The sequence below is a fragment of the Chiloscyllium punctatum genome, chromosome 17, assembly GCF_047496795.1.
Source record: "Chiloscyllium punctatum isolate Juve2018m chromosome 17, sChiPun1.3, whole genome shotgun sequence".
Lineage (NCBI taxonomy): Eukaryota > Metazoa > Chordata > Chondrichthyes > Orectolobiformes > Hemiscylliidae > Chiloscyllium > Chiloscyllium punctatum.
In genome coordinates, this window is record NC_092755.1 from 92,141,074 (window position 1) to 92,163,428 (window position 22,355).

Below are 22,355 nucleotides of genomic sequence, written 5' to 3' on the forward strand. Positions count from 1 at the left end.
AAAAATGCATTTTGTGTGTGGGTTTAAGGATTCTGAAAAAAAACTCCTAAAATTTACAAAAGCTCTGATAAACATTGTGCAAGACCACATTCAGTTTCACGACTGATCACTTGGTAAATGAATTGGACAAAAAATGAGATGTCACAAATAAAGATGAATAGAACATCAAAAATGCTTAAGAAAGTGTAAAACACGAAAGAACAAAAAAAAAAGCAGCAACAGGAACATCTCCAAAGCAGTTTAACTCAGTGTCTTAATTGAGTCACTAATATTAGAAGTGTGCCACAAGGATTGGTGCTGGATCCACTGCTTTTTGTCATTTATATAAAAGATTTGGATGTGAACATAGGAAGTATAGTTATAAGTTTGCACATGACACCAAAATTGGAGATGTAGTGGACAGCGAAGAACTTTACCTCAGAGTACAATGGGTTCTTGATCAGATAAGCCAACAGGCCAAGGACTGGCAGATGGAGCTTAATTTAGATAAAAATGTGTTGCTGCATTTTGGAAAGGTAAAGGCAAGGTCCTGGGAGTGTTGCTGAACAAAGAGACCTTGGAGTGCAGGTTCATAGTTCCTTGAACGTGGAGTCGCAGGTAGACAGGATAGTGAAGAAGGTGTTTGGTATGCTTTCCTTTATTAATCAGAGCATTGATTGTAGGAGTTTGCAGGTCATTTGTAGCTGTACAGGACATTGGTTAGGCCACTTTTGGAATATTGTCATCTCCCTCCTTTCAGAAGGATGTTGTGAAACTTGAAAGGGTTCAGAACAGATTTATAGTACAAGGATGTTGCCAGGGTTGGAGGATCTGAGCTGTAGGGAGAGGCTGAATAGCTTGGGGTTGTTTTCCCTGGAGCTGAGAGATAACCTTATAGAGGTTTATAAAATCATGAGGGGCGGGTTTAGGGTAAATAGACACGGTCTTTTCCCTGGTGTGGGGGGGGCGGAGAGGTGGGTGGTGTGGGAGGTGCTACAGAACTAGAGGGCATAGGTTTACGGTGAGAGAGGAAAGATATAAAAGGGACCTAAGGGCAAATTGTTTACGCAGAGGGTGGTGTGTGTATGGAATGAGCTGCCAGAGGAAGTGATGGAAGCTGGTACAATTACAGTATTTAAAAGGCATCTGGATGGGTATATGAATAGGAAGGGTTTAGAGGGATGGCTATGTCCTGGCAAATGGGACTAGATTAGGTTAGGGTATCTGGTTGGCATGGATGAGTTGGACCAAAGGGTCTGTTTCTGTACTGTACATCTCTATGACTCTAAGTACCTTTAAGATTCCCACAAACCACACTGTAGGCATCTTCATTTGTATATAAGTGATAGTAACCAAAATCATTTATCATTTAACCAAAATCAAAGCAAGTTATTTCCACAGACTTTTAGATTAGATTACATTACAGTGTGGAAACAGGCCCTTCGGCCCAACAAGTCCACACCGACCCACCGAAGCGCAACCCACCCATACCCCAACACTTACCCCTTAGCATGGCCCAATTCACTTGACCTGCACATCTTTGGACTGTGGGAGGAAACCGGAGCACCCGGAGGAAACCCACGCAGACACAGGGAGAACATGCAAACTCCACACAGTCAGTTGCCTGAGGCTGGAATTGAACCCGGGTCTCTGGCGCTGTGAGGCAGCAGTGCTAACCACTGTGCCACCGTGCCGCCCCAATTTTAGCCAATTTGTCCCTACTATGTGAAATTAAATATCATAAGTTATGAAAAGTGGGGGGAGAGAAACAGAGTTAACATTCCAGGTGTGTGATCTTAGGTCAGAAAGGAGCAGTGAAAATGAAACATAGTTAATGCATTTGCCAAATATTATTTCTTTATTTTCAAAATGTCTGATTTCATAAACATATGTTTATGTGTCAAAACCCCAAAATTCCTTCTCTAATGGCATTGTGGCTCTACCGACACCAAAAGGATTGCAGATGTTCAAGAAGGCAGATCACCACCCATCTTCCCCAGGGCAATTAAGAGAAGCAATAAATGCTAGCCTATACCATTGGTACCTACATCCCAAGACTGAATAAAACAACTAAATCTGAAGAAGGATTTCTGGATACCAAACGTTAACTCTGTTTTGTTTCACCACTAAGAACCTGAAGCAGGAGCAAGCAATTAATTCCTTTTGAGCCTGTTCCAGCACTTAATACGATCATGGCTGATTTAATATTGGCCTCAATTTCACTTTCCCACCCGCTCTCCACAACCCTTTAATCCTTTACTCATTCAAGATCTGTCTATCTCCTCCTTAAATTTATTCAATGTCCCAGCATCCACTGAACTCTAGAATAGTGAATTCCATGAATTCAATGGACACTTTCAGAGAAGTAGAACATAGAACATAACAGTGCAGTATAGGCCCTTCATCCTTGCACCAAGCTATGAAACCAATCTGAAGCCCATCTAACCCACACTATTCCATTTTTCATCCATATGTTTATCCAATGACCATTTAAATGCCCTTAAAATTGGCAAGTCTACTACTGTTGCAGGCACAGCGTTCCACATCCTTACTATTCTCTGAGTAAAGAACCTATCTCTGACATCTGCCCTATATATATCACCCTCAATTTAAAGCTATATACCCTCATACTAGCCATCACCATCCGAGGATAAAGGCTCTCATTGTCCACCCTCACTAATCCTCTGATCATCTTGTAATGTCTCTATTAGGTCACCTCTCAACCTTCTTCTCTCTAACAAAAACAGCCTCAAGTCCCTCAGCCTTTCCTCATAAAACCTTCCCTCTGTGAGAAACAAAGCCCACTCACTTCAATAATTTCAGTCCAAGACAAGATCTGAATCAGTAGTGCCATTTATTTTACACTTGCAAGTGGGTGTGTGATGTCCCTTTCTCAAGGCAAGGGACATACACACACTAAATTCAATTCATACATAACATTTATATGATTTGATGTCTATTGTTTTACACTGCTCCCTCCCCTGTTTACATCGTCCACTTCCCTAAGACCGGCCCCCATTACCCCTGTTTGCCTCTTGCCTTATCCGGCCTTGTCTGTGATAAAATGCTTATTTCTGGTCTCACAAGGCTGTTTGACCTTACCCTGTTATAGGTCATTGTTAGGCATATCCCTTCTTCATCATTATCTACCCCCTTCATCTGTGCCTTTCCCGAGGCCGTTCTGATCCCTATGACCCTTTTAATTGGGGTTTGTTCCTGTGTTTTTGTAAAAGTGGGAAGCACATGTTTATACCTACTGTTTGTACAGGCGTATCTAGCTTAACTTCATCCCCTCACAACATCTTATCTACTTGCCCATAATGTCTACCTTCTGACATACAGTTTTAGCTAATACAAAAACAATTATATATTTCCTCCACATCGTTTCCATTCTTGTTGACTCAGCACTTGGCTAAAACAATTACCCACTGGTGTGAGTTCACCTCCTTTGTAAAATGGAATTGCAGAAGTAACACTAATCCTACTGATATCCCACAATTCCCCCTCTTTCTTTTAATTACCATTTGTTATCTTCTGCAAATATTTTATTTTTAAGCATCGCTCCCGAAATTTGCAAGCATCATCCCGGAGATTTCATCCATCTTGGTCTCACTCATCTGCTCATTATTTAGTCGATAAAGTCCTTCAACCTGATTCCCTTTTAGGGGCATCTGTTTCATTAAGGCTGTTTCAATCAACCTTTGGGTGAGTCCTCGTATACAGGGTATGATCATTTTTATTAATTGTTACCCACCAAAAGAGAGCTGACACAAAGCCTGCTGCAATCTGGTTACGAGCCTTGAATTCATCCGGTACTCCCCTAGGGACTCCTACCGAATCAAGATAAATCCTGTCATCGAAAGAAGTGTCTAACAGTAATCTCTTACCCCTTCCCTTTTTCCCTCCTTTGTTTTCCTTCTCAAATGCCAGGGTAAATGGAATTGCCAATTGTACAATTGCACATATCCCTCTCCAATCCGGAGGTAGCGTGGGTCTCAATATTTTGCCTCCACAGTACCACCACAGATCCGCTCGGGGAACCTTTAATGCTGAGTAGTTCCCTCCCTTCTCCGTTTCGGTGACATTCTTAATCTCTGTACATAGTTTCAGCTCCCCCAAATCTTTCGACCGACTTGTACCTCGTCTACGCACACACGAGGTGTGATTTCCAACTGCGGCAGAAAACAGGGGGGGAACTTTTACATCTTTCTTCTCCAAGGGAGGGAACATCAGAGATAGGGAGGTACAATTCCTATCATTCCATGCAGTCTCATCCTGATACAGGGCTATCATACATTTCATGCCCATCCTGTCTCGCTTCTACCCGAGCGGAAAGGGAACCCCCTGGGTCACTGGCCGACCGGAGGCACATGCATAGCAATTGCTTTTGTTCAGACTTTTCACAGTGTACTTTACCCATTCAACCCAGGCATTTGCATCCCCGTACCCAGTTTCTATTTCAATGGTCTGTTTCAAGTCCTTTACCTCTATAAATTTTACTACTTTAGGATCATCGGGAGGGGTGAAAGATTGTATCTTATTACCCAGTAGTTCTACCAGTTTTCCCTGTCCTACACTAATTCAAAAACAATAGCCCAAGAAATCCTTCCCATTTGCTTTCATTTCTATCCTAAGCATTTCATTTCATTGTATCTCATAGGTGCCCCCCCCCCCCTCCCACCAGGATTGTTTCGTGCCATGTGGTTTTCCTTATCATTAGGTATATTGGGTTACACTTTTTATCAGGACAATCACGAGCTGGTCGGAAGGGGGTCTGGTGTACTGTGACGAGACCATTATACTAAGTACCATCCCCAAGGCTATCCCCATAGGACTTAAGATGTATCTCTGAGCTGCGGTACTGTCTCTGATTATCTACATCCCCACAATTTACTAAGCTGCATACATCAGCGTCTATTACTTGTGGGTTATCAGACTTAGGGACCGTTAATAATACATATGAAAATGATATTTGATGAAATGCCAATACTAAGAGGGCTAGCATCATAACTCTAGCAGCATTCCCAGTATTCTAAACATCATGCTGAAGCACAAAAAGACTTAATATACAATCTTACAGAAATAATCCCGCGCTCGCGTCGCCACTGTATAATCAGTTACTCAAAGTCTCTTTAGTCTGAGTTTCAGCGGATCTTGCGTTGATTCGACTGTCCAGACTTCTTCCTCAACGGGAGGGTCCACTGGCCCTTTGATCCGAGTGTAGTGAGTCCAGCCTTTCTCCGCCGTCCTTATTGCCGTTTCGGTAGTCAAAAGAGCCTGGTACGGCCCTTCCCAGTCCGGCTGCAATTTAATCTCTGTCCATGATTTTACTAAGATCCAATCGCCCGGCTGGATGGGATGAACGGTGAATTCAAGGGGTGGAGTCTGTGCCAATAAACCCTGTTTCCTTAGGAAAGACAAAGAGGAGGACAAACCCAGTATATACTTCTTTAAAAACAAATCTTTAGTTTCGGGACTTGGCAATTCTCCAATCGTTCCCAAGTAAGGTAATCCAAATAAGATTTCATAGGGGGATAGTCCCAAATCTTTCCTTGGGGCTGTTCGTACTCGCAAGAGAGCTATAGGTAAACATTTGATCCAAGGGAGTCTGGTTCCTATTATCAATTTAGAGAGCTATCGTTTGAGTGTTTGGTTCATTCTCTCAACCCTTCCCGATAATGGCGGGTGCCATTGAGTATGGAACTCCCAGGAAATTCCCAACCCTTTCATTACCCCCTGTAACATTTTAGAAGTAAAGTCAGTTCCTTGGTTGGAATCAATATGGTTCACGCGCCCATATCGGGGAATTATGTGCTCCAATATTGTTTTAGACACCCCACTCGCAGTGGCGGTAGCTAGGGGGTATGCCTCAACCCAACCAGATAAATGATCTACTATGACCAACATATATTTTAGTCTGCCTACCCTGGGGAGTTCAGTATAATCTACTTGTATACTCTGGAAAGGTCTCAGTCCTGGGTCTCTTCCTCCCGGGGTCTGTTTTCTCAAGACTTTCTTATTTACCTTTTTGCATATGATACATCCCTCACATATTTGTTTAGCAATTGTATATATTCCTTTACATCCATATTCCCTAAGAACTAAATCACACATTGCTTGTACTCCCCAATGGCTGCCTTGGTGTAGGACGGCCATAATCTCTCGCATCATCATTTTGTTTAACATTTCCCTTCCATCAGGTAACCTCCAATGCCCGTCTGCTGTTTTTACAGTTCCTAAATCTCTCAATTCATTTTCTTCGCTTTCAGTAAATATAGGAGCTTCCCGAGGACCTGGAACAGTAGGTATTAGGGAATGAATCACCACTTCTTGTGGGTTCAGGGCTGCTTCCTTAGCCACCTCATCGGCTAATCTATTCCCCCTAACTTCTAGTTCATTTCCTTTCTGATGACCATTTACATGCACTACTGCTATTTCTCGGGGAAGTAATAGGGACTCCAAGACCCGTTTAATCAATTCTTCATGTACTAATCCCTTCCCACACCTCTGGGTTAATACTCCCAAAACCACTCCCTTATCCACGGTAGCAAAGAGGGAAGGTAAGGCTAACACGGGGGCATGGATCAGATCTCTTTTGCCTCATCATCCCAACTTAGACATTTTGGTTCCCCCTCTAATAGTTTGAGATATAATTTCTTAGTCTTCAGTGCATAGGAATCAATCCACAATCTGCAATAACCCGTGAGACCCAAACATTTGCGTAACTCCCTTTTAGTGCTGGGCAGCGGCATTCCCACTATTCCCTCTATCCGTTCCAGGCTTATCTTTCGCTTTCCCTCACTAACTAAATGTCCCAAGTATTTCACTTCTTGCTCCACATATTGTAGTTGGTTTTTAGATACCCGCAGTCCCTGCTGGCCCAGGAAATTCAATAATTTGTTAGTGGCTTCTACTACTCTTTCTCTTCTTTTTCCTGTTACTAAGAGGTCGTCTACATACTGCAACAGGGTAGTCCCCTTGGGGCTGCTAAATTTCTCTGATACTTGTTCTAACATCTGTCCAAATAAATTTGGGGATTCCGTAAACCCCTGGGGAAGCACAGTACACTGGTACTGCTGTTGCTGTCCTGTCTTAGGGTCTTCTCACTCAAAGGCAAACAAATTCCTACCTTCCTCTGCCAAGGGACAAGCCCAAAAGGCATCCTTTAAATCTATCACACTAAACCATTTGTGGTCATGAGGGATCTCACTTAATAACGTAGAGGGGTTTGGCACCCTGGGTGCCTGATCTGTACTGTTCGATTTAATGTTCTCAAATCCTGCATCAATCGATAATTTCCATCGGATTTCCGCACTGGTAGTATTGGGGTATTATAAGGAGACATACATGGCTCCAACAATCCATCTCTAATCAATCCTTCAATTACTGGCTGCAGTCCTCGTTTACCTTCAATGGAAATGGGATATTGTCGCTCACAGACAACATCCCCTTTCCTTTTTAAATTTATTTCAAGGGGGGGGATCTGTAGTTTTCCACAATTCCCTTCCCTAGCCCATACAATAGGGTCTATCTCTCTCTCCACATCCTCTGCCAACATTGCCTTTTGTACAACTAATTCTTTTTCCTGAATTCCAATCCCCAGTCCTAAGAGGATAATTAAATCTCTCCTTAATAAGTTACTTCCTATATCAGGGATATACAACAGTTCCCCTGTGACCCTATCCTTAGGACCTTCTATCATCATAGGTTCAAATACTGGAACAGTAAATCCTTCCCCTTTTTAACCCCGAAACAGTAATTGACCGTGTTGACATTCCTACTTTCTTTGGTTTAAAATTCAGCGATGACCGTGCTGCCCCCGTATCTACTAGGAAGACTACCTCTTCCTTATAGGGTCCCACCTTCAGGTTTATCAAGGGTTCCTGGTGGGCCCCCGAGGGCAGGAACCCCTGACACCCCTATTCTTCATCAAAATTCATAAGTGGAATTGCCCTCTCTTCCCTTTTCAGAGCCGGACATTCCCGCTTAAAATGCCCTATCTTTCCGCAATAATAACATCCTGCCTGTGGAGTCTTCCAGCTCTGCCCCTGTCGCTCGAACCCTCTATCAAATGCTCCCCCTTGTCCTCTCCCTCCCCCTTGTCCTCTCTGTCCTACATGCTGCCACCCACCGCTCCGATTGCTCAATATTGGTTCCATTCTTTTCTTAACTACCTCATCAACCGTAGCTACCATCATTTTCACCTTCTGTTTCTGTCTCTCATCCTCTCTCTTTACAAACACTTTCTGTGCCTCTCTTAACAATTCATCTAATGGCTTTTCACTCCACCCTTCTATTTGCTGTATCTTTCTCTGTATGTCTGGCCATTCCTTTGTCACAAAAATGTACATTCAAAAGACCCTGTGCCACTGGGTTCTCAGGGTTCATTCCAGAATATTTCCACATTGAGTCTCTTAATCTCTGCAAAAAAAAGCTGAAGGAGTCTCATCTTTCTCCTGTCTAACTTCAAAGACTTTAGTCAAATTCTGTGACTTCGGAACTGCCTCTTTTATTCCTTTTAGAATCAGGTCTTTCAATTCCCTCATTTCTTCTCTATGCTCCGGATTTTGATTTTCCCACTGGGGGTCTCTGAGGGGAAACTTCACCTCTCCCTGTCCAGCATCCCCATCTCCAATCGGATGTTCCCTGTCCCATATTTTAATGGCTGCTCCCCATATAAGTCCCCTTTCTTCCCCAGTAAATAGTATATTCAAAATAGACATTAACTCAGCCCAGGTATACAGACTGGGCCCCAAAAATTGATCAGTTTGTTCAGACAACCCTACCAGATCCTCAACCAGGACCTTCATTTCTTTTTTTTTAAATGTCCTGACCTCCCCACTGCTGAGGGGGGCACTTACAAACCCAATCTTTGTCCCCTATTGGTACCTCCCGAAGGGGATAAGTCATTACGTTCTTCCCCTCTTTCTTTTTTTTTTAATGAAATATTGCAATATTTCTAGCTCCCCATAACTTCAAACACCAATTCATCAATTCATGCTTGACTAACTTTAAAGCCTGTTCCAAATTTGTAAATATATTTATATATTTACGTTCATTTATTCAGTATTTAATATTCAAAATGTAAAATGCATACAGTTCTCAATTTTGAAATCCACTGTAATCACCCAGTTTTAGTCCCTTAATTTAAATCCAAAATTAGTTTTCTTAAGTAGTGCTGACCAATCATTGCTCAATTACAATACTATAGGTCTTGAAATAATCAGAGCTGCCTTAAAATTATTTGTCTATTCAAGTTTAAAGAAAAAAACTTCTAATGCATGAACAATGGCCGAATCCAAGGTCACAGATATTAACCATAGGATCTTGTTTTTACTACAATCTAATGTTGAACTGAAACTTCAACTGTCCTCCATAAATCGCTTTCATGTAAAGATAGAAGAGATTAGTTAGAAACTGATAGTAAGGCAGTCATGACCTGTAAGAAGAACAGGAGTTATCATTCTTTTTTTTTCATAATCTCTACAGAATCCTTAACCTTAAAAGAAATCATGTTAAGTTTCCATAATAAGAATCAGATTCAAAACAGTCCCAGAACTCAAGCTCCAGGGAATAAAACGCAAACATTCAATCACCAACAAACAAATGTGTATTCAAACCAAATCACAAAGGGTTAAACTTTCGACCAGCTGTACAGCTCTCTTCATTCTCTCTCTCTCTCTCTCACTCATTGACAAATAAATTCAGATATTTACAAACCCAGTCTTTGTCCGACCTGAATTTTGGCCAAAAGAGGCGGGACGAAGAATGGATTCCTTAGTCCATATGAAGCAACAATATTTAATCATCTTTTTCCCCTGTACAAGTATTATTTTGCCAATTCCACAACATCCTCCCCAAAGAACTTTCTGGAGGTATGTTGTAAGGGACCCCGCCTCCAATTCCATTGCTTTTTCCTTCTTTTGTTTTTCCCGGAGGCTTTTTCCTTACCCACGGCACAACCCATATTGAGTTCCTTCGTTAGTCCCTTATTAACTACTAAAACTCAATCCCGGCCACCAAGGCAATACTTAAAAGTCAGGTTTCTTACCTTGGTCTGTGCACAGAGTTGCCTGGCCCCTTTGTGCCGTATTGTCTATCGAGCTCCTATCACTGTCTGATTCAGATGTCTCTCTTGTGGGATTCGTACCAGTCGCCCAAAGGGAGCAGACCAAACCAGGACACGAGACCGCTCCTCAATGGGGAACGGGACGCGTCTTCCCAGTGTCCAAGGCCAGCCACTCCCCCCGGTGATGGAAGAAAATCCCGGACGAGCCCCCAATTGTGAGAAACAAAGCCCACTCACTTCAATAATTTCAGTCCAAGACAAGATCTGAATCAGTAGTGCCATTTATTTTACACTTGCAAGTGGGTGTGTGATGTCCCTTTCTCAAGGCAAGGGACATACACACACTAAATTCAATTCATACATAACATTTATATGATTTGATGTCTATTGTTTTACACTGCTCCCTCCCCTGTTTACATCGTCCACTTCCCTAAGACCGGCCCCCATTACCCCTGTTTGCCTCTTGCCTTATCCGGCCTTGTCTGTGATAAAATGCTTATTTCTGGTCTCACAAGGCTGTTTGACCTTACCCTGTTATAGGTCATTGTTAGGCATATCCCTTCTTCATCATTATCTACCCCCTTCATCTGTGCCTTTCCCGAGGCCGTTCTGATCCCTATGACCCTTTTAATTGGGGTTTGTTCCTGTGTTTTTGTAAAAGTGGGAAGCACATGTTTATACCTACTGTTTGTACAGGCGTATCTAGCTTAACTTCATCCCCTCACAACATCTTATCTACTTGCCCATAATGTCTACCTTCTGACATACAGTTTTAGCTAATACAAAAACAATTATATATTTCCTCCACATCGTTTCCATTCTTGTTGACTCAGCACTTGGCTAAAACAATTACCCACTGGTGTGAGTTCACCTCCTTTGTAAAATGGAATTGCAGAAGTAACACTAATCCTACTGATATCCCACACCTCCATACCAGGCAACATCCTAGTAAATCTCCTTTGGACCTTTTCCAAAGCTTCCACATCCTTCCTATAGTGTGGCTTTTAAGTCTGCTATCTGAATCTATAACATCTTGGTTTAGATTGCCCCACATAGTGCTTTCTACTGCTGCCAGACCTGCTGCGTTTCTGCAGCAATTTCAGTCACTGTGGGTTTCAGATCTCCAGCACCTGCACTGGTTTTATTCAGTTTAAACTATATAGAGATGTTTAGAATAATAGCGCATTCCTCCAACGGGTCCGTTCAGGAAAATAAAGCAAGGCCTAGACAGATTAGTGAATGGAACTGTAACTCCTGTGAGGAGGAGAGAGGCGCTGACCCCATGTTTTGAAAACGCGTTTCTCTATTGGGGGTGATATCTACCATTAAGACACATGTCTGAGCCCGTAGTCTTGGCGGAAGCGGTTCTGGTTACCATGAGCGACGGAGACATCGGAGCCAAACGGTCGGATTTAACCGGGAGCTCGGATTGAAAGGCGGCCGAACGGCTGGTGGGTGTCTGCTGTCTTCGAGCGGCCCTCCCGCTGTGCCCAGGAACCCGGGGACACTCCCCTCCCCTCCCCGAGATCACAACTCGAGAGTCGCGGCCTGGTGAGGCCTGGGATTAAAACCAGGATAATATTCCCCCCCCCCCCCCCCCCCCCCACCGTCAGGGCCCTGCTCTGAATGAAGATACTGACTGAGGTGGTGTTTGTATAAACCTCAGTCCTAGACAACCTGATTTCACGAAACATTTTGGTGTTTCAGAGATTGAAAGCAAGGTTTAAGAGTCATTAAGACACATGAGCAGGTGGGGATTAGAGGGATTTGGTAAAAAAAAACAGTAACTGCAGTTGCTGGAAACCAAATACTGGATTAGTGGTGCTGGAAGAGCACAGCAGTTCATGCAGCATCCAACGAGCGCTGCCTAAACTGCTGTGCTCTTCCAGCACCACTCATCCAGTATTAGAGGGATTTGGACCGTGTTGTAGGCATTAGTTTAGAATGGAATCCTGGCCTGCACAGGCCCAAGGTCTTGTTCCTGTGCTGTACTGTTCTATGTCTCAAAAAGCAGGAGAAATAGTGGCTGGATGGTGCAAATTAATCTAAATCGACATTGCATGTGTCAATAATCACTTTGTGTGTGAAATCATTTTAAAATTCTCATCGACCTGTTCAGCAATGTTATGATACATCTTTGCAACAGGTGGGACTTGAACCCAGGTCTCCTGGCTCAGAGGAATGCTGTTAGAGTTGTAGAGATGTACAGCATGGAAACAGACTCTTTGGTCCAACTCATGCAGAGCTGACCAGGTATCCCAAATTAATCTAGTCTCGTTTGCCAGCACTTGGCCCATAATCCTCTAAACCCTTTCTGTTTATAAACCCATCCAGATGCCTTTTAAATGTTGTAATGGTATGAGCCTCCATCACTTCCTCTGGCAGTTCATTTCCATACACATACCACCCTCTGCATGAAAAGAGTGCTCCTTAGGTCCCTTTTAAATCTTTTCTTTCTCACCTTAAACCTATGCCCTCTAGTTCTGGAATCCCCCACCCCAGGGAAAAGATCTTGTCTATTTACCCTATCCATGCCCTTCATGATTGTATAAATCCCTTAGCCTCTGACGCTCCAGGGAAAATAACCCCAGCCTATTTAACATTTCTCTGTAGCTCAATCCCTGGCAACATGCTTGTAAATCTTTTCTGAACTTTTTCAAGGTTTCACAACATCCCTAACTACTGCACAATAACTCATGTTTGTGCCAGTCATATTATTTTGGACTCCAATAGTCTGACCATGGCCTGTTTCCTACAGGGCTGTACTACACCAACATAAGTTTAAAGTAATATACATTCAAACTCAAATTGAGCCCTGCTGATTCTTTATCCAGTTACAGTAACTCAGTTTTGGTCGATATGGTTTCCCTAGAGCTATGGGGATCCTTGTTGCGTAAATCATTAAAAAGCAAATCACCAGGTAATAGGGAAAGCAAATAACAGTTGTTTTTACTTGAAAAGTAATGGAGCAGAAAAACAAAGCGATCTTTCTAAAAATAGGCAGGACACAAAATATGCCACACTGTGCTTGGAATATTGTGAACAGTTTTGGGCCCCTTATTTAAGGAAAAATATATTGGCATTTGAGGGCAGTCCAGAGAAGGCTCAGTGGGTTAGTTCTATATGGATGGATTTCCTTAGGAGAGATTGAATAATTTGTATTTAGAGTTTGGGAAAATGAGAGAAAATCTTATTGAAACATAGATTATTTGAGGGCTTGACGGTACATTGGAGCAGTTGTTTCTCCTTGTAGGAGAGTCTAGAACTGGAGGGCATAACCTCAGACTTAGACACTGCCCAGTCAGTGTAGAGATGAGGAATTTTTTTTTCCTTCGAGTATGGTCTGTCTGTGGAATTCTTTACCACAAAGGGTAACAGAGGTTGTTAAGTACATTTCAGGCTGAGATTCAGGTTTTCAATCTGTAACAGAATCAAAAGTTATGAGCTAAAGGCAGGAAACTGGAGTCGAGGTTTATCAAATCAACGAGAATCTCATTGAGTGGTGGAGCAGACTTGATAGGCTGAATGGCCTACTTGTGCTCCTGCATTTTATGATAGGAAGCAAAGAGTAATGTACAATATTTCTATTTTTGACATACAAATGAAAAGTTTTTGTAATTTTGTGCTACATTTGGACAATGAACAATTGTTAATCATCTCTGCAATGCCAGTAAATTATTTGAGTAGCTTAAAAACCAAGGACTGAAACACACTTTAGACACCAATTTAATCATTATGAAAATGGTAGATAATGACAACTGGGAGACATGCAAGTGTGAGGGCTTGACCTCTCGAGGTTGGCTGACTGGAGGTATGTAGGAAGAGGTGATCAGCAACAGAAGGCTCAGTCAAAGGCAGCCCAGAGGAGACAGAGGCCAGAAAATCCTGCATCTACTCAGCCCACTGTCGTCATCTACAGCTAATGCAACAGAAACTGCAGTGGTGGAGTGAGGCTACTGACCCACACCAGGCAATATTTAACAGTGTTGATCATCAAAGTGAAGACCATTGTATCACAAAACAGAAGGTTACCAAGCTAAATTAGTCTTTCACAATTTGATTGAGGTTATGTTAAGTAAGCATGTAACATGAAATGACAAAGGCATTTATGTGCTGTATGAGATTAGATCAATGCCTGCAAAAACTGGATTTGTGTGTGTAGAACCATAGAATCCCTACAGTGTAGAAGCAGGCCATTCAGCCCATCAAATCCACAGCAATCCTCAGAGTAGCATTTCACTCAAAGCCACCACCTACCCTGTCCCTGTAACTCTGCATTACCCATGGGTAATCCATCAAGCCTGCACATCTCTGGACAATTTAACATGGCCAGTCCACCTAACTTGCACATCTTTCAACTGTGGGAGGAAACCAGAGCAACTGGAGAAAAATCAACATTGACGTGGAGATTGTGCAAACACCACACCTGAGGGTAGAATTGAAGCTAGGACCCTGGCACTGTGAGGTAGCAGTGCTAACCACTGAGCCACCATGCCACCTGTAGATCTGTTATTTATAACAATGCCAGTTAATAACATTGCATTACAACTTTCATGTGACAATAGTTTAGATAATATTTGCAGTTATAAATACTAATGTTTCCCTGTGCGACAGTTCAGTGAATAAATGGTTAACATTATGGAGGTATTAAAGAAAAAGATGACAAAAATCTTTGATGATGCTGACCAGAGCAGTCATTGGTATGTTAGGCGAGATCTCAGTGACTGGATTAGGGTGAACGAAGCAGGGTTGTCACTACTGTTTTCTATTCAGTGAGCCCTTGTTGGGGAAAAAAACCTGCCCCTTGCATCTCCTTTGAACTTGCCCCCTCTCATCTTAATACCCTAGCATTAGACATTTCAATTCTGGGAAAAAGATTCTGATCATCAACCCTATCTATGCATCTCATAATTTTGTAGGATTCTATCAAGTCTCCCCTCAGCCTGTACCACTCCAAAGAAAACAACCCAAGGTTTTCTAGCCTCTCCTGATAGCACATACCTTCTAATCCAGGCAGCATCCTGGTAAACCTCTTCTGCATCCGCTCCAAAGCCTCCACATCCTAATGTGGCGACCAAAATTGAATTCAGTACTGTTAAGTGTGGCCTAACCAAAGTCTTATAAAGCTGCAACATGATGTCCTGACCCTTGTACTGAGCTTCCTGACCACAACTTTCATGTGACAATAGTTTAGATAATATTTGCAGTTATAAATACTAATGTTTCCCTGTGCGACAGTTCAGTGAATAAATGGTTAACATTATGGAGGTATTAAAGAAAAAGATGACAAAAATCTTTGATGATGCTGACCAGAGCAGTCATTGGTATGTTAGGCGAGATCTCAGTGACTGGATTAGGGTGAACGAAGCAGGGTTGTCACTACTGTTTTCTATTCAGTGCCTTTCAGGGAGCTATGGACTTGAACCCCAAGATCCCTCTGTACATTAATACTGTTCAGGGTCATGCCTTAACTGCATACTTTACCTTAACATTTGATCTCCCAAGTTGCAGGATCTCACACTTACCCAGATTAAACTACATCTGCCATTTCTCTGCCCATATGTACAACTGATCTATATCCCGCTGTATCCTTTGACAACTTTCTTCACTATCGACAACGCCACCGATCTTTGTATCGTATGCAAACCTACTAAGCCACCCACCTACATTTTCATCCAAGTTATTTACATATATCACAAACTATATATATAATATTAAAGGGTGGTATTTAAGCAGGTTACTAGAATGTCTTGTCATCAATGAAGCATGCTCCAAATGAAAGTATTCACAGACATGCAAAGAAAGGAAGTAGGGGAAATATAATATCGGGCTATTTTTGAAAATTCAAATTGTAGAACACATAACGTCATGTACCACTAAATTCAATTTGATTTTGTAGATCCCGAGATGGCTTTACCTACAATGCCATCCAGGTGGAGTAGCCGAAATAGAGTCCTGGAACAGCAGATTATTCGTCAGCGGGATCAGGAGGAGCGCCTTCGTAGGCAGTGGGAGATGCATCGTCAATACTTCCAAAAACAAGACGTGCGAAGCAATAAACAGGCACAATGGAGTTCAAGACAGTCTTTTCAGCAAAGGTAGAAAGCAAAAATCAGGATTTTGTTAGGAGACTGCTTATTCTTTAGAATATGCAGTTGGGGATCACTTTGAATGGGAAGTTGAAGAGTTATTTGTTTAGCAAGATAGAGATAGTTGGATATTAGTTAGTTGGCCTGTATTGTAGTTTACTTCCCTTTTTCTAGACGAGTTAACTGTTGCTGGGATATATTTATAAAGATGCTAGATGATGACAGTTGTTCATAGATAAACCAAGGAGGTGAATGGATTGTTGTAACTCAGTAATGACACAACCAAGATTGATTGCAATAAACACAGAGAATGCTGTAGAAATTCAGTAGCTCTGGCAGCATCTGTGAAGAGAGAAACAGAGTTAACATTTAATCCAATGTGAGTCTTCTTCAGAACTCTGGACTCGAAATGTTAACTGTTTCTCTTGCTGCAGATGCTGCCATATCTGCTGAGTTTCTCCAGCATCCTGTGAGTTTGTTTCAGATTTCCAACAAGGATGGGTTCTGGGTTCACTGCTTTTCATCACTGTAAAGGACAATGGTTAGGCCTCATTTGAAATATTGCATGTAGTTCTGGTCTCCTTCCTATCAGAAGGTTGTTGTGAAACGTGAAAGGGTTCAGAAAAGATGTACAAGGATGTTGCCAGGTTTGGAGGATTTAAATTATAGGGAGAGGCTGAATAGGCTGGGTCTATTTTCCCTGGATAGGATAAACAGACGAAGTCTTTTCCCTCGGGTGGGGGAGTCCAGAACTAGAGGGCATAGGTTCAGGGTGAGAGGGGAAAGAAGCAAAAGAGACCTAAGGGACAACGTTTTCACACAGAGGGTGGTGCATGTATGGAATGAGCTGCCAGAGGAAGTGTGGAGGCTGGTACAATTACAGCATTTAAAAGGCACCTGGATGGTAATATGAATAGGAAGGGTTTAGCGGGATATGGGCCAAATGCTGGCAAATGGGACTAGATTAGGTTAGGATACCTGGGCAACGTGGACGAGTTGGATCGAAGGGTCTGTTTCCACGCTGTACATCTTTATGACTCTACCTGCAGAATTTTGAGTTGACTTAAGATTGATTGCATCTTGAACCAATGGCTTTAAGTTTATTTTCTTGAAGCAGTAAGACTGAGAATGCAGATATGATTATGTCTGACCAACAGAATCATGGTGACTCCTCTTTTTCTCTGTCTCTATTAGTCTCTCACTCTCCCCCACTTCCCCACCCAAACAAATCATTGCCCAGGGTTCTAGTATAACAGTAGAATCGCTATTGCTGATCAAACTAGGATCAGCCCAAGTCAGTGTGGAGTAAGGATCAAATCTGTTACTTATATGACCTGTATATCTTTGTGTCAGACTACTTCACATATTTATGAGTTAGATGCACAGTTATTTTATTAAATAGTGTTGTATATGGTAGGTATCATAATTGGTTTGAATGCTCTTTGAAATTCAAGATCAAATGTAAGCATTGCTGTTGTCATTTATATCTGAAGGCCAGAAAAAGCAATTTCCTTGTAGTGGAGATGGAACAGGACAAAACCACACCTAATATGTCATTTAATTTCCAGTCTTATGAGAATACTGGCTGGACCTAGTTGTTGACAGATTGAAATTTTTTAAAAAAGGCAATAAACAGGTCTATGTAGGTTAAACTATTTTAATCTGTGTGCTCTGCAAGCATATGACATTGAACAGGTTAAACAAAAAGGACATATACGTATTTCTGTAGCTTCCCTTGATCAATACAAAAAAAAGACCCTTTTTTAAGTGTAAATGTTAGGTCCAGTGTAAATATCAAGATTTATTTGATCTTGAATTCCAAAAAGCATTCAAACCAGCTATGCTATCCACCACATACAATACTCTAAAAAAATAATTACACATCTGATTCAAATATAGAGTCATAGAGATGTACAGCATGGAAACTGACCTTTTGGTCTAACCCCACCATGCTGACCAGATATCCCAACCCAACCTAGTCCCACCTGCCAGCACCTGGCCCATATCCCTCCAAACCCTTCGTATTCATATACCCATCCAAATGCCTCTAAAATGTTGCAATTGTACCAGTCTCCATCCCTTCCTCTGGCAGCTCATTTTATACACGTACCACAATTGATATTGGTTGTGTCATTACTAATTAGATAGTAATTAAGGTCAAGGCTATCAGAGCGATTGGACTAGAACTTTGTGATATGAATCATTTATTCATGGTTAAGACAAGGGAATGTTTAAGTAGCTTCCTTTCTTTGGCAGTATGTCAGCATACCACCGAAATCGCCAACAGCAGGAAAAATTGTGTAACCTGGAGCAACGACGGAAAAAACTGCAGTGCTTACTGCAAGAGGAGCAAGATCTCCTTGAAGCTGAGCTTCGTGAACTAAAGATAGACACGAGGTCTGTTATCCAGGATGCAAAGGAGAAGGCCGAGGAACTGAAATCTGCCCGTGAGGAGCGAAGGAAAAAGGTAGGATTAGATTTCACGGTAAAATGTTAGCTTAGAGTTCCCAGGTGGTCTAGGTGTATGTATTAAATGGTTTGGATCTGAGCCATATGGATCAGGAAAGTCACTGGTCTGCATTAAGTTGGCTGATTGCAATAAAACAGGGGTTAGTCACTGAAGTTATATTTGGCATTAGTAGGCTGGGAATTTGCAGGAGCAGGTTAAGTAGGTTAGCCAGGTTGTTACACGTATCCAGTTGTGCATGCTGGAAAGTCTCCCTGCATCAGGCCTAGTTGTTATACTTCCATGATGGAATATCCTGATGACATTCATTGTTAAGACTTACAATTCAAGGATTATAAATGGCAGTGCTTGAATATCTAGGAATGGATTACACTCTGTAATTTAATCAATAAAGAATAATGGATACCTAGGCATAAGTTACAACATGTAACCAAATCTATGCATTTAAAGTGCTTTCATATATAGAATAATTGATGCCAAGGAATGAGTTGCTGGTTAAAATTTAATAGATAATGTAGATTTATGATATCCCTTCAAAAAAAACAATACTTTGCATTTATATAACACATTTACTTTGATTTAAAAAAAACCCAAAGACAATCATCGGAGTGATGTTAGACAAAATTTGATGCTTTATAATGTGTCACATGGTACATTTCAACTTGCACTTGAAATAAAATAAACAGATTACAGATATTTATGGGAGGATTTAGAAGCTGGTTGAATTATCGTGCTTTTCTTTTATATGATTTACTTCTGTAATGAATGTAACAACTCAGTTACATTCAATGGGAGCTAAGGGAGTGAGAGTCAAAATTTCTTTATTAACAAAAATAAAACAATCCTAGTTTTGTTGTACAGTTGGTGACCTGTCAAAGTTCAAAGCTCTGCATTTCTTGTAATTCCATTCTTGGGTAGGTAGTTACTCCATTAACTTCCCAAACTAGAAATCTAAAGCCTGAAAACTTTATCTGCCTGGATGTTTTTTTGAGTGGATCCGTGGACTGACACTGCAACTGTTCAGACACTTGCAAGAAATTGGGAAGTATTATCTCACTTGATATTTGGACTGAATGTAAAAAAATGCCAATTGATAGGGGAGTGGGATGATTGTGTGGCATGAAAAAATACACTGTGAGGTTATAAATTCACTCTATCTATGTTTATGCTGTCTCATTGTCCTCCTACTTCTTCAACTTCTCTCTCTGTCTTCAGTGTCAGCTTGCCCCACTACCTCTACTTCTGCAGAGGTTCAAACAAAGCAGTGTATGGAGATACCTGTTTCCTTCATGTCGTGAGGCATCATTTTAGTATAGTACCTAGGCAGTACAAACATGGAAGATACAGTATTTTAAAAAGTAAACTATTTTTAATTACTGATCTATATTTTTTCACTATTTTATGTTTCAGGTAAATGTTTATATCTGTGTTTTTAATCTGTTTTTAGTTAGGTATTTTAACATTATTTCAATAATCTGGAAAATTCCAAAATCCAAATACAATTTGGTCCCACAAGGTCAAACAGATGTTACCAGAAATGAGCCATAAACCAATGTTGGAATTGAAAATATTTCCTAAAAAGAGATTTATTTTATAGCTGTCTGGTAGCATCTTAGCTGACTATTCCTCTTTCAGTTTCAGGGGCACTGTGATAAATTAGGAGGTCCTAACAAGTAGGCCTGATGCACAGACATTTTCCAGCATGCACCTTGCTAAGGCCAACTAACTCAACACACATGAGGGATAAGACCTTAAAGCTATAAGGATGTTACTAAGTATCACATTGTATGGTGAATTTTTCTGCTGACTCAGAAGGTGGACATTAAAGTATAAATCCTTCATGTTTATCTTGCTGGTGTTTGTTGTGGGTGGCACGGTGGTTAGCACTGCTGCCTCACAGCGCCATTGACCCGGGTTCAAGTCCTGCCTCAGGCGACTCTCTGTGTGACGTTTGCACATTCTCCCCATGTCTGCATGGGTTTCCTCCGGGTGCTCTGGTTTCCTCCCACAATCCAAGAATGTGCAGGTTAGGTGGATTGGCCATGCTAAATTGTCCATAGTGTTAGGTGAAGGAGTAAATGTAGGGGCATGGGACTTGGCGGGTTGTGCTTCGGCAGATCGGTGTGGACTTGTTGGGCCGAAGGGCTTGTTTCCACACTGTAAGTAATCTAATCTAAAATGAATTCATGTAGAATTCTGGTACAACTGGAATAATGAAGCTTTGCGCATAGAAATACTCACTTCTTGACTTTCTTAGAGTGAAATATAAGAACATAAGAAATAGGAATAGCAGTGGGCCATTTGGCTGTTTGTGCCCACTGCACCATTCAGTACGATAATTGCTGATCTAGCTCAACTGCAGTTTTCCTCATATTGTCATATAATTTAATTCTCTTGGTACTCGAAATCTAATGATCCCAATTTTGAATGTACTCTGATTGAGGATCCACAAATCTCTGGGTACTGAATTCTGATGTTTTGCAACCTTGAGTGAAGAAATTTCCCTGCACCATAGTTCTATATTATTCGATTTTACATTATTTATCAATTATCTCACTTATTTTCAGGCTGTAACTCTTAGTTCTAGACTTCTCAATCGGGGGAACCTCCTCCTATCCAACAATTGAAGGGGTTTGGTGAGGAGAAATGGTGATCTAGTGGTAAAGTCAGTAATCCTGAGGCCCAGGTCAATTCAGTTCACAGTTTGGTTTTGTGCAATTTCATATTTTTTAATCTTCTCCACTTTTGCCTCTTCTTTATAAATTTGCAAAATCAAGAGAGCCAAATAAATTTGCTCTATCTGTTCTGTCAGAATCTATTTGAACCAGAATTTCCATTCTTCTTTCTCTATCCAGCATCTCTGCTAAGTTCAGTTAGGAGTAACTCTGCTAATTCAGAACATGTAAACATAATCATAACTATTGCTCTGCACATTCACATGGTGTGAAGAAAAGCTTCTAAGCGTTCACTTCTGGTCTTATCTCATTAAGTAGTTACTTCATCTGCATTTGTAAAAGTTCAGAAATTGTAGAAGGTAAAAATATCCAGCTCTGATTTTGAGAGAACACTATTTCACACCAGAGCTATATTAACATTCAGTCAGATACTGGGCAGTACAGACACACCCTTAAAATATTAGGTTGCCTTGTGGAAATGAATAGCACCACTGTAACCTGAAAAAAATAGCTAAGGCAAAGCTGTAGACTTGTAATCAGACCCATAACCCCAACATATATCTACATCATTGTAATATTCATTCATTTCAGTTGATTCCTGACAGAATTCCTAAATTCAGTTAATAAATCTTGAATATAAATTGTCTTCATTGATCAGAGCATTGAATATAAGAGTTGGGACATCATATTGCGGTTGTATAGGATGTTGGTGAGGTCACTTTTGGGGTAGTGTGTATAGTTCTGGTTGCCCTGCTATACAAAGATGTTATTACATTGCAATGGATGCAGAAAAGGTTTACAAGGATATTAATGGAACTGTGGATGTAGGTTTGTTCGCTGAGCTGAAAGATTCCATTTTCATGAAAATGAACGTTCCAACTCAGCAAAGAAATCTACATCCAGAACTTCAACCTGAGCAACAAATCTTCTCAAAACTTATGATTGCTGGAACTAGAATGTTTGAGTTATAAGGAGAAGCTCAATAGACTGGGATTTTTTTCCCCTGGAGCATAGGATGTTGAGGGGTGACCTTGTAGAGGTTTATAAATCATAAGGGGCATAGATAAGGTAATTAA

General features: G+C 41.2%; 1 protein-coding gene and 1 long non-coding RNA gene across 5 annotated transcripts in view; one reads left to right on the forward strand and one right to left on the reverse strand.

Moving 5' to 3' along the window:
- Window positions 1-2,816: 2,816 nt before the first annotated feature.
- On the reverse strand, window positions 2,817-11,081 carry LOC140488119 (uncharacterized). Its single transcript, XR_011962999.1, has 2 exons — window positions 10,031-11,081; window positions 2,817-5,386 (listed from the first exon to the last, which is right to left on the reverse strand). It is a non-coding gene; the product is annotated as an uncharacterized lncRNA (long non-coding RNA).
- Window positions 11,082-11,349: 268 nt separating this feature from the next.
- Window positions 11,350-22,355, forward strand: part of tchp (trichoplein, keratin filament binding) — a 33,743-nt gene continuing 22,737 nt past the window's right edge. The window contains exons 1-3 of one of the 4 annotated variants that reach the window (XM_072587903.1): window positions 11,354-11,599; window positions 15,948-16,146; window positions 18,394-18,604. In XM_072587903.1, the coding sequence (XP_072444004.1) occupies window positions 15,956-16,146; window positions 18,394-18,604 (402 nt within the window). In that variant the 5' untranslated portion in view covers window positions 11,354-11,599; window positions 15,948-15,955. Of the gene's footprint in view, window positions 11,600-11,780; window positions 11,799-15,947; window positions 16,147-18,393; window positions 18,605-22,355 lie in introns of those variants that run through there. The other 3 variants (XM_072587901.1, XM_072587904.1, XM_072587905.1) reach the window with 3 other exon arrangements.